Source organism: Callorhinchus milii, unplaced genomic scaffold, assembly GCF_018977255.1.
Source record: "Callorhinchus milii isolate IMCB2004 unplaced genomic scaffold, IMCB_Cmil_1.0 Scaffold5, whole genome shotgun sequence".
NCBI lineage: Eukaryota > Metazoa > Chordata > Chondrichthyes > Chimaeriformes > Callorhinchidae > Callorhinchus > Callorhinchus milii.
The window spans coordinates 60,836,481-60,848,856 of record NW_024704746.1 but is presented as its reverse complement, the minus strand read 5'-3'; the positions used below and the strand labels follow the sequence as shown (position 1 = coordinate 60,848,856).

The 12,376-nt window shown below is 38.7% G+C and overlaps 1 protein-coding gene across 5 annotated transcripts in view; it reads right to left on the bottom strand.

Moving 5' to 3' along the window:
• The window catches only part of LOC103177010 (voltage-dependent calcium channel subunit alpha-2/delta-1), a 418,878-nt gene that overhangs the window by 5,976 nt on the left and 400,526 nt on the right, over positions 1 to 12,376 (bottom strand). For 4 of the 5 annotated variants that reach the window (XM_007890933.2, XM_007890935.2, XM_007890934.2 and 1 more), the window contains 4 exons: positions 11,251 to 11,306; positions 9,915 to 10,044; positions 7,005 to 7,117; positions 5,632 to 5,714 (listed from right to left, as the gene is read on the bottom strand). In XM_007890933.2, the coding sequence (XP_007889124.1) occupies positions 5,632 to 5,714; positions 7,005 to 7,117; positions 9,915 to 10,044; positions 11,251 to 11,306 (382 nt within the window). The remainder of the gene's footprint in view (positions 1 to 5,631; positions 5,715 to 7,004; positions 7,118 to 9,914; positions 10,045 to 11,250; positions 11,307 to 12,376) is intronic. The other variant, XM_007890937.2, reaches the window with a different exon arrangement.

Below are 12,376 nucleotides of genomic sequence, written 5' to 3'. Positions count from 1 at the left end.
CAATACAATTTACATTTATATAACGCCTTTCATGTTGGAGGATGTCTCAATGCCCTGGGCAGCCAAGGTGTGTGGGGGTGGGTGGGGAGGGATGAAAGCCGAAGGGAATGGGATTCCCCCAGAAAAAACAAGTTCTTCCTGTACACACAACAACAACAAGATTACATTTGTATAGCGCCTTTCACGTCGGGAGGCACACAAGTATTAAACAGAAGAAACCATGGGATGAAAAAAGGCTGTTCAGCCCATTAAACCTGCTCCTTCCACAAGACATGAAAACTTACCCTATCGTGGTCTCCATCTCATTCATTCCAACTCCTGGGTACAAAATCTACTCACTGATGCCCAAAGATAATTGAACAAAACCTCCAGAACATTAATAGATTCCCACATCTCTATTATTCAAACTTTGGTCCTTCCCTCCATAGACAGCATATTTCTCCTGCTCTACCCCTAAATAACCTCAGTGCAGTTCCTAGGCAGGTTCCTGCTGCATTAGTTTATAAAAAGCTTGAATTGATTTAGATTCCAATCCTCAGTCTCACAATAACAACAACAATGAATTGCATTTATATAGTGCCTTTCATGTCGGGAGGATGTTCCAAGGTGAGGGTCAGTCGAGGGTTTGCACCTGAGCTGGGGATTGGATCCAAGAGGGATGAGGGTGGGAAGTTGACCGAAGGCATTGTCAAAGAGGAAGGTCTTGCCACAGACCTTGAAAGGGGCATGGGAAGGGCTGAGGTGAAGGGTCTCTGAGATGGAGCTCCAGAGGTTGGGGGTGAAGGTCTTACCGCTCGCTAATGGTGGGGTGGGCAGGATGGTGATATAAAGCAGGACTGTACCTGCAGAGCGTAGGGACAGGGCAGGTTGGTAAGATTTTGGAAGGTCACAGAGGTAGGGTGGGGGCAAGACTTTGGAGGGCTTTAAAAGTGAGGACAAGAATCTTGAACTTGATCCTCTGGGGATGGGAAGCCAGTGGAGCTGGGCGAGAATGAGGTGATAGGCTCGCAGAAACTGGAGCAGGAGAGGACACAAGCTGCAGAGTTCTGAATAATCTGCAGCTTGTGGAGAGAAGAGTTGGGAAGTCTGCCGAGCAGAGAGTTAGCATGTGATAAAAGCATGGATGAGGCCTGAGGGGAGAGGTAGTGGCAGAAATGGGCAATGTTGCGGAGATATGGAAAGGCTGAATCAGTCAAGGCATGGATGTGGGGTTTAAAGGACAGTTGAGAGTTGTACAAGACACTGAGGTTCTGTACTGACTCGGTCAGGTGTAGAGTGCATCCATGAATAGTGAGACAAGGAGGCGCTGACAGGAGCTAAGCAGGAGAGCTTCTGTCTTGTTGAATTTCAACTGGAGAAAATTAGCTCTCATCCAGGAAGACAGTGAGTCAGGACAGCAGTTGTCCTGGAATCGAGGGTGGAGGCAGAGAGATAAAGTTAGGTATCATCCGAATACATGTGGAAGTTAAATATTATTATTATTGTTGTTATTAAATAACATTGTTAATCTCTCCCAGTTTTGTGATGGTCTGCATCATCGATGCCTCCTATAATTTTAAAGACCTGGTTCACTTCTTCGCTCAATAAATTCTGCTCTGTTAGTCTCCTCATGTTACATCATAAGTTAGTGTACCTGGTCCAGGATTCATCCCTGTCACTCTTTGAGTTCTCTTCAATACATCAACAAATGTTTGAAGTTAAGACTTCCCAAAGTGAATAAACAATTCCAAATGTGCCTTCTTCAATGATCTAGACTGGATTAGATTAACATCACCAATTTATAGTTAAACGCTTTTGAGATATAACCTTGTATATGATTAGTCAATTTGAGCTACAGTTTGTATAAAAGCCTTTAGGCTATTAATAATAATAATATTATTAGTATAATAATATTATTAGTCAAGTTTCAAAAATCAATTCAAATCATTTTCCTTCTCTATCACTGCTAAAAGGCACCTGTTCATTTTGCATGTTTGATATTATTTAAATATGTATTACCTTACATCTACCCATATTAATGTCCATTTGCCACTCCTAAGAAAGCTCTTTACATTACTCGCCTGCCCAATCAATACCTTGCAATCATCAATAAATGTCACATGCTGTATTTGCTCTCCTTCAAGTTATTTATAAATTGTATGAGTAGTAATTAACTCAGAACCCTGTAAAAGTGTGTTGGCTTTGCTCCCTCTCCCTCCTCCCCCACAGACAGAGCTTCTTCCATTAATGATTACCTTCTGCTTTCTAATGTTTTAAGCACGTTATCAATGCATTAAATTCCTGGGCATTACCCATCTTTAAAGTCTCAACTGGGAAACTTTATCAAATACCTTCTAAAAATCCAAGTAAATTATATCCTTCTCTGAGTAAAAGTTTGTCCCTTTAAAATTCCATAGGAATTCAGTGTGATAACTAGGAGTAACATTCCTCTTGCCACTGAGTGTATACGTGAATTTCCCATGACAAAGTCACTAAATTTAGCAGGAGGAGGAAGTTCCCACCCTTGAACCCTGCAGATTATGACTCAAACATTGGGGTAAAAATGTTGATGTTTCAGTAAGAAACAGAGGCATCATTTGCTACTGTCAACTGCAATGTGGTATTTTGCTACACATGATACAATGAGCAGGAGGAAGCATGAATCAAGCTCAACCTTTTCCAATTTGGATGTACATGGAGTTTGCTGTTCTGGTAATCTTTTGACAAATTTCACTGGACATCACCAAACAGGTCCAGGGAGAAAGATATAGCAATGCCAAGAGATGGCATCACTATATGAAAAAAGTACAGAGCCTGTACGCTATCTATCTCACAACAGGCTTATAGCGAGAGAAGTCCACATTTTTATTTTCCCATCACACTGAAACAAATTCAAGGAGGTTTAGAACAGAAGGGAAGCATTTGGCAAGAGTTTTATGAAAATGAGCATCTATTTCCTTCATAAGAGATTCAATTCCATCCGTCCAAACACCTACCCTACCATCCTCCTATTGCAACAACAACCTGTTTTCTAAATAAGGCCATGATCGTAGAATGACAGAATGATACAGCACGGAAACAGGCCAATCAGCCCAACTAGTCCACACTGGTGTTTATATTCCACGTCCACCCCTACTAATCCTCTAACCTCTACTCATTTATTTCCTACTCTCCCATGTATGGATCAAGTTTCCTCTTAAATACGTTGATGGTCCTGGCCTTAATTTCCAGCTGGAACTTCCAAAACCACTCAGTCCAGCCCAGATGACTCATCTGAGCAACTTCCAACAGTTAATAAGTTCTTTCCAAAACAAATGAGAACACATTTAGCCAAATGTACTATATGCTATCTCAGAAAACTAAAATGATTAGTGTTTGCAAAGTCATTTTTTGAGAAAAAAAAGTGAAATTATTTTCCAGTAATTTTACTAGAACCATCTAAACTTGTAGGACTGTAATAGGCGATTGCAGTCCATCTGTCTGAGCCCAAAGTAAAAAGCAAATCTTGGACCACTCTACCACTTACCCCTCAGGGAATTTCTTCACTGATATGTAAACTGAAAACAATATAATTCAAGTTATATTGATAAATTTACAGTATACCATGTTTAACTATTGAACACCTTCTGTAAACCATTAAGAAAAGGGCATTGGATGGAGGAATTAAATAATTCAGCAACATTATGCAAACACTAGTCATTGGATCAAAATCAAACAGTTCTAAGGGAACTATAACAAACTGCTAAATATAACTTAAAAAGTGAAACTCAAATACAGGGTGACCAAAAAGTCATGATACCTACCCTATTATCTAAAAAAAATCATAATTTATTTAAGACTTATTGGACATTGTAATGGTTTCACGGCTTTTTTGTCACCTTGTATAAATTCAGCTTTAAAACAATGTTTTCAGACAGAACTGAACCCATAGGTGTTGGTCTGGACCACAAGCACTGCGCAGAGGGATGTTACGAGGAATGTTATGTCTGTGTTAATATCACACCTACGTGTTAAGGAGATTAAAGCACAAAAACCAGTGAAAGGAACTGACCCTCCGCACCACATCAAAACTTGCAGTAAAATGAAGAGAGGAGCTGACACCACGGCAGAGGCAGGACTTGCTGTGCATATAGGCTCGTCCTATTAACAACGGGCAAAGTAGTGAGAAGAGAAAAGAAAGGAAACACAAAAAAAAGACAAACAAGATGAGTTCATGCATTTTGTTGGCTGTTAGCAGAGTTGATGTGAGTGCCTCCACCTAGAGCAGAAAGTCACAGTTGTCAATCACAAAAAACAACAAAAACCCACTGTTACAAATAAAAAACACAACACTGACACACCGATCAGCAAAGACAACAAAGCTTGTGAGCAAGAGTGCTACTGTACTTTCACGCAAAGGACTTGTGGCAGCCCACATGACGCTTGTGTCAAGGTTAAGAACACACCCACTCTCCTTTACTTATAGTGGATATTGGTGTTGGTATCTTGAATACAGGATAAATCAAAATTTGTATGTGACTGGATCCCAAAATATTTATTAATTCGGTAAATAATGCGTGGTTAATTTGGATGCACAGAATATTTGAACTATTAAATGTACCTATGTGTTTATCGGGAGCAATACATACATATCTATATGGGGAAAGAGTAGTGGGACTTATTGAGTAGCTCTTCCAAATTGCTGGCACAGACATGATTGGCCGAATGGCCTCCTTTTGTGGTGTTATATTCTACGATATAAAGGATAAACCATTGCTGGCATTGATGTACAAGACAGCATTTCATCTTGCAGTTCTACAGAATTCATATCCTGAAACCTTGACACGCATTTGTATGACAGCCCCATGACGTATTAAGTGAGTTCAAGACATTTCTGAAAAATACCAGAAATGTAGAACTAAATTATTGCCTTGAACTCCTTGTATTTGCTGTCTGTTACAGTCTATAATCAATACTTCCTTTGTTAAAAAAGAGTTCCTTATAGCGGAGAAATAAAATAAAAAAATGCAGATCAGCAAAGTCGCTACACTTAGCAATAGACAGAATATCTCGCCCTAGAGTTTCAACAGTTATTGTAAGCCAGTAGTGATTTTACATTATTTACTTACACAAACATCTGACAGTGAACTTCTGAATAAACTTTGCTTCCCAAACTAATTGGAAGCCAAAGTCCTATGACTATTGAAAAAGTCTCTAGTGCGTTTCAGGCTGCATAGTTGCTTGTATTTTGTAACACAAATATCTTGTCATTGACTTTGAGATAGAAATTAACCTTCATGTATATAGCCATCCCATATTTAATATTCACATAGCTTGACTGAAAGATGAGAATGGGAGAAACTAGGTTAGAGAACGGGGGGAATGGAGAAACTCCAGTCACAACGAACTAGACTTTATGCGTGAAAGTAAAGTATTCAGAAAAAGGCATACCAAAAGCTGCAATTAATTCTATGTTAATATTGCAAAAGAGTTATGATAATGTTATCAAAATAAAGAACCTAAGACACTACCACGTGTGTACAGCGCCATTATCTGGACACATCTGGGCTGTGACATATCGGTAATTGACATTGGAACTCTCCAAGAAATGTGTTTACCACTCATTATTATTCTTATGATTTGTCTTCTCCATCCCAAACCCTGCACACTTACGTTTTCGTCAGAATCAAAGCACACTTCAGGACCTTTCCTGTATCTAGGTTGCTGAGCTAAAATACAAGGATCAGGTCCATCAGCTGCAACAATGCGGTTAAGGAAACAAAAATAACAACAATGCAGGACAATGATAACGCCCTTTACAGGCATCAGCAGTCAATACCACACTGGTTTAGGTTCTCATTGCTCATTGACTGCAAATGAATTGAGTTGGTGTCTCTGCATTTTCTTTCACAATCACTTCCAATTACAGATTTATATAATCTGTGGTTAAAGGGAAATTGCTTGAGACAGCAGCGGGATTACACACATTTCCCACAGAGACATTTTCATCGGTCTTTTCCGAAATGAACCCATGCAGAAATGATTAGTTAGAAATGAGACGTGATTTTATTATATAGCTTGAAGGCTTTCTCGGTGTCCTGGCAGATCACCACTCATTAAGGTCTGCACCATTGCTGTAAGGTCCAGTGGAAGCAGCCTGATCCGTTCTTAGCTGCCATATGTCCATATGTTCCCTAGTCTTCTCAGCTCCTTTGGGTCACCTTTGACCTTCATCTCTTGCTTATTTAGCATCTGGAGTCCTGTAAGTTTGCGGTTAGAGCACTCGCCTCGCAAGCGAGAGGATATGGGTTCGATTCCCGGCAGGGCGAAATGTTGGGCAAGTTTCCTTACTCCACACGCCTCTGTTCACCTAGCAGTAAGTAGGAACCTGGTTGTTAGTTGATTGGTGGAACAATTTTCCTGGGGTAATAATCCCTTCCAAAAATATAAATAAATAATAATAATTTGGTCACTCAATCCACGACTGAGGGACACTACTGTGCACAATTGGCTGCCGTGTTTCGCCAACAAAATATACAATCAATTAACTTTACAGTATATCCTGTGAAGTGCTTTGATACGTCTCGAAGACGTGATAAGGTGCTATATCAAATGCAAGAAGGATTATTATTATCTGGGCCTAAAGACTGCCATTTTTCCCACTGTGACCGTATAGCACACTGCCACTAGTTTGCAGTCTCCCAAATAGGGTGGGAAATGCTCAGTTGAGACTTCTTGGTTGGCCGGGATGGTTGGATTGGGCTCAACATTTTGTGAATGCCGTGACAAAAAGATAATGAAGGAAGATCGTGGGGAGGTGGCGCCATTGCATCTGTATTTTTTTTTCCTGATCAACAAAACCCATTGGCCTATGGAAAACCATACATGCACACACAATATTTTCCAATGCCGAGCCTAGGCAACAATTTCAGATGTTGATTGTTACCATTTCAATCATTTAAAGGCACTTTTCACAATGCCATATTAAACTACTGTGTTCAATAGTTAACTGCATTAAAGTACTGCATTAACCCAGAAGAGGATACATTTCTGTTCTGCTTGCAGAAGAGACTTTGAGTCACAGGACTGACAAGTGGGCTTGCTCTCCACTAATATGAACACCAAGTTAGTGTCGGAGAGCTTTTGCGCGTGGAAAAGCCTGAAAAAACAAACACACCATTAATCAAAGTTACTGTAGCCAGGCCACACAAAGAAAATCAATTAATGTACAACATATAAAGTCATCAAACCAGCAGTGGCCAGGGATGGTTATTGACTCTGCCTCCTGAGAGAGTAGTTTGAATAATCAAAGATAAAGACTAAAGATTAAACTTAAAACACATAATCTGGGGATCATTTTGTAAAGACAGTGCATGTATCCATGTGCTACATGCTACTCTTCATTTGAAACCAAAATGCTTTGGATTAAGTATTTATTTTGCTTTTAACATTTCAAAATAAAATGCATGAAACATTTTAACCACACTTATTCCTCTCATAACAATTGTTGTGGTTACAATAACCTGTTGTTCTAACACAAGCATTTTATGTTTTCTACTTGTCTGCCAAATTGGACAACTTCCTGGTTATACAATTAGAATAATAAATAAATTGGGTGCGTCGACTGTTTTTATTTGTTGGCAGTAAAACTATGCCTTCCTCAATTAAACTCAACTCAAAATGGCATCTTTCAAGTTGCAAGTAGCTGTGGCTGAGTATCAAACAGATCTAATTTTACAGGAAATGATGAGTTTCAGCAATTCCTTCACAAGCTTGGAAAACTCTCGTCCATTCATCATCATTAGTGAGAGGTCAGTGCAGAACATCAATCTCCAAAAGGATTTGTGAGCGTGCCAAACTGCCACTGCTGCTGTTTGAGTTGGTTTTACTGAACACGAGCATGCTGCGTAAAGCTCTTCTATCAAACTCACAAAACATGAAGCATTGCCCGAGGGATGGTTGATTCCCATTGTTCTGTAGAATCATTGGAACCTAACCCTATGGTATTTACTAGACTATCTCTTAATATGACACAATAATTGTCAATACTTGAAGCATTAAATGTACTGAATAGTTCATTCCATTTTAGAAATCCAATATTGACACATTACTTATTAAAACAAATTGCTTAAGAAATGGCGCAAATTAAACCCCAATGATTGCAGGGCAAATTAAAGGTGATTCTTTAGTGTTTTTCCCTACATCATTGCCACTGCATCACAGTCATGAGTACTTTACTGTATATATTTTTCCACTAATATTTGTGAACATTTTTCTCAGGCCAATATCCATCTATTTCCTTTCTTGAGGAGGGGAATATACTTTCATTCATTACTATCCTTTTTTTCCTCATGGTCTTCCAGCATGCTTCAATCACCACTAATAGGTACTATTTGCTTCTGTTGTCTGCAGTTTTCTCCGTCACTGAACGACATGCCCTCGCACAATCCATTGGCAAGACAAAGCATAGAGATAAGGAGTTAGGTTCTCCCATCCCAAAGATGGAACATTTGTTGCAAGCTAGCAGTGAATAGAAAAATAATCATACCAGAAATCTATGAATTTTGATTAATGGGCCACCCTAAGACTTGAACTCTGGACTACCGAGTTGGAAGTTGGCGTTTCAACCATTGAGAAACCAAGACACTGATATCTTAAGATATCTCGGCTGCCCTTTTCCGCTGTTGGTGTGATGTCATTTAGAAATTCTTGGTTCTTCTTTGATCTAAATGTCATTTGGTTTCCTAATGCCTGGTGCTCGCATTGTATCTCCATTCTAATTAGCAGATGGGTTTTTATTGATTTACTGATCAGAGGTTTCTGGTGCCTTAAACTGTTTGTGTAAAACTTGTAAAAGGACCTGAATTAGTTTCTGGCAAAGAGACTCTTTTTGTCCAAACTGACCGTGAGAATTCGTATGACGTAATGGACCCAGACTTCCAAAACGCCTTTGATAAAGCACAACATAAAAGACTCTTTTATAAACTAATGGCTGTGAACACCAAGTTTCACACAGTGTTATTTTTGGAAACAGGGTTAAACAGCAAGAACATCTTATAGAATCACTGAATCCTACAGCACAGAAGGAGGTCATTCAGCCCATCGTGCAGTGCCGGATCTTTGAAAAAGCTATCCAATTAGTCCCAATCCCCCACTCTTTCCCCGTAGCCTTGCAATTTTTTTTCTTTTAAAGTAAATATCCAATTCCCTTTGGAAAGTTATTAAATTTGCTTCCATCACCCTTTCAGGAAGTGCATTTCAGATCGTAACAACTTGATGCGCAAATACATTTCTCCTCAACTCCCTTATTTTCATTTTGCCAATTATCTTCTTCTGAAATTATTCTCTAAGGGAAGCTCGAATAGTTCAATGGGTAGCAGAAATTCCACGTTTAACCCAACATTTCAGAGTGTGCAGAATTTGGCAAATGTAGAATAAGACCCTATTTTCTGTAATTCTGAAAAGAAACTTGCAGAGAACCACCTTCAGAAATGTATTTAAGAATTTGACACATTCTGAATGCTCTGAAATGCAATGTTAGTAGAGTAAATCTGGACCCAAGCGGACGTTCTACCCATAAGAGTTCTTATGATCACGACCTTCATGAGGGAGAAAATTCAAAGCAAGTCAAGAAAGGTTAAATTTCAATAAATTTTCAATTTCAGTAAATAGAGCTGTGCTCAATGGCCTGAGATGCTTAAATTAAATCAAGATCAGGTCTTGTATTCAGTATAATAGTATACAGTATAATAGATCACAGAGGCCCACATACACAATCAGCTAGGAAACCCTTGAACCAGAAGACTAGAAGTCCCCAAAGTAACATTAACTTTCCAGACAACCTTCCTGCATACTCTATCCTACTTTTACTTTCTCAATAAAGCTGCTCAAATGCACCCAAGCCAGAGAGAGCATTGACCTGGCGCAAAAATGCAGGCTTTATATTACAGACCTACCTTGAACAGTTGCCACAGTCCACGAGCCCAGAGAAGGAGTCAGTATCATTATAAAAATAATACTGAGTCTGCTCCGTGATACAGCTGGACTTCGCAAAAGGTTCAGAGAAATCATCTGAGTCTGTATCGGCTGCAAAGTGAAAGTGGAAGGTTATTAAGTTTTACACAATTTGTTTCCGAACCCATCATGCTTTGAATCTACACAGTAACTGGAGTCTAATTTGTGGTCTTTCTTAAAGTGATTCCTTAATAAGGAATCCAGGTCACGCAAAAACAAGACTCCTTCTTGGAGCTGGAGATATGTCACACTAACCTATGAGAACTCTGCTGGGAACGTCAATGAAGAAACTCCATTTTTAAAATAAAATAAAAAAGGCCACAAAGTAGATCCAGCACGAAAAATGTTTTGTTCAATTCAAAGCATGTTGAAGTTGTGGGATGTATTATTTTAATAAATGAAAGACTGCTGACACTGTGAATGCAAAATATCAGAACTTGTTGAAAATCATCAGCAAGTCAACCAGCGTTGTCTCAGTGTGTGTCAGCCTGAGTCAGCTGGCAACACTCTGAACTTTGAATCAGAAGTTTGTGGGTTCAAGCTCCACAATAGGACTTTAAACTCAAACAGTTCAGGCTCACATTCCAATCCAGTGCTGGGATAGCACTGCATTATCAGATGGTGCAGTCCTTCCGATGAGTCATTAAACCAGGTAGACATTAAAGATTCCATGGTACTATTTGAAAAGAAAAGGGAGTTTTTCCTAGTGCTTCTAGCAAACAAATCCCCCAGATAAAATTAAGAATATAAGATCATAAAATCATCATTATTCGTTTTATGGTTGTGAGACATTGCTCTGCCCAAATTGGTTGCCATATTTGTCTACAGAATACACAGTCACTACACTTTACACTGCATTCTAGTAATATAATCTTTGTGTTTGATATTTCACATCACAAAGCACATCACAGTGCTTTGGGATGTGAAAAGAACTATGTCAAATGCAAGGATTATTATTATGATCAGCAATCTGAAAGAGAATGAAAGATTAATGGTGTGAAAAAATATGATACTTGAAGTGACAATTATTGCATCAAATGATGCATTCTGCCTCGCCCCACATTTAAGTGTGTGAAATATTCTAATAAAGGAGTCACGTCTGAAACTTTAAACTTTCTGTCAAATGTTGCTAGAGACCTGTTGGGTATTTCCAGCGTTTACTGTATTTTCTTTGTCCTTTAAACTATTTCACTGCTGATATTTCTCAGTTGCATCAGAATTCATTTAAAGCGGGGCTGGGAAATAAAACGTTGCTACCAAAGCACTGTCATCACTTACCTGCATCAAGAATTTGTGGGAGGGTAAGGCTGATAAATGCCTGCTGCACTAGAGCCCTGTAGGTCAACACAGAAATAAATCATTATCACAGAATCTTCCAAGATTAGCTGCAAAAAATTGTGCATTTAAGAGCTGAAGGCAAACGCATGCGAAATATAAATAACCTGCAGGCTTCATGTCTGAAAAAATCATTTCAAAACAAATATGTTAGAGATGTTACACTGAGGTCACATTTTTGTTTCCTTTATTTGATTCTTTTGAATGGATTCAAAGACTTGTTGTGAAGTCATCTATTCCTGTTACTTTATTCACTTTTAAACGTTAATTGTCTTTTTTTTTGTAATTCGATCACTTGCTTCATAAGGATGTTTATGGGACGTTTCCGTTAGCTCACAAGATACCCAGTCAGTTCACTTGACAGTATATCTTGCTTTGAGAATCGTGAATGGTCTTATATCAAATGCTGGGATTATTATTTCTATTATGGTTCTTCCATAATGTTTCAACTTCTCTGGAGTTTAGTTTCGATTTTTTTGTAAGAGGCTCGATAACCTCTGGCTCCAAAGAAGTCTGTTTCTCTAAATTATCAGAGCAATTGGGAATTTATTTTACTTGCTTAGGGAAGGTCATTTCTCCTGACCTAGTGAGTGAACTGGATGAGGAAGAAAGGTCTAATAGAAGAAGAAGTCTTGTGTGAGCTGTTGCCCGGAGGTCAGTCAAAGGGAAATGTCTCCTCATAACGAGTGATGCATAGCAAGAAAATGGTGAATATGTGGAAAGGATTACACAGGGAGGCAGTGGAATCAGAGATTGTGTCAGCAAATTCAAGAGGCAATTGGCAAAGGAATAGATGGAGAGTGTATAATTATTACACATGGGACTCTACATTCAGATGGCAATGGTCTTTTCCCATCTTGTATAATCCAACATTCTTCTACAAGACTTAGAGTTAGAATTCCTCAGCAATATTAACTGCTCTAGATTCAAGATTAAAATATAACTTATTATATATTTCATTTAATATTTCATTCCCCCCTCCATTATATTCTATGAATCTATGTGATAAGGTGCTGTATCAAATGCAAGGATTAATATCATTAATAAAATTGAGTAAAGTTATCCCTGT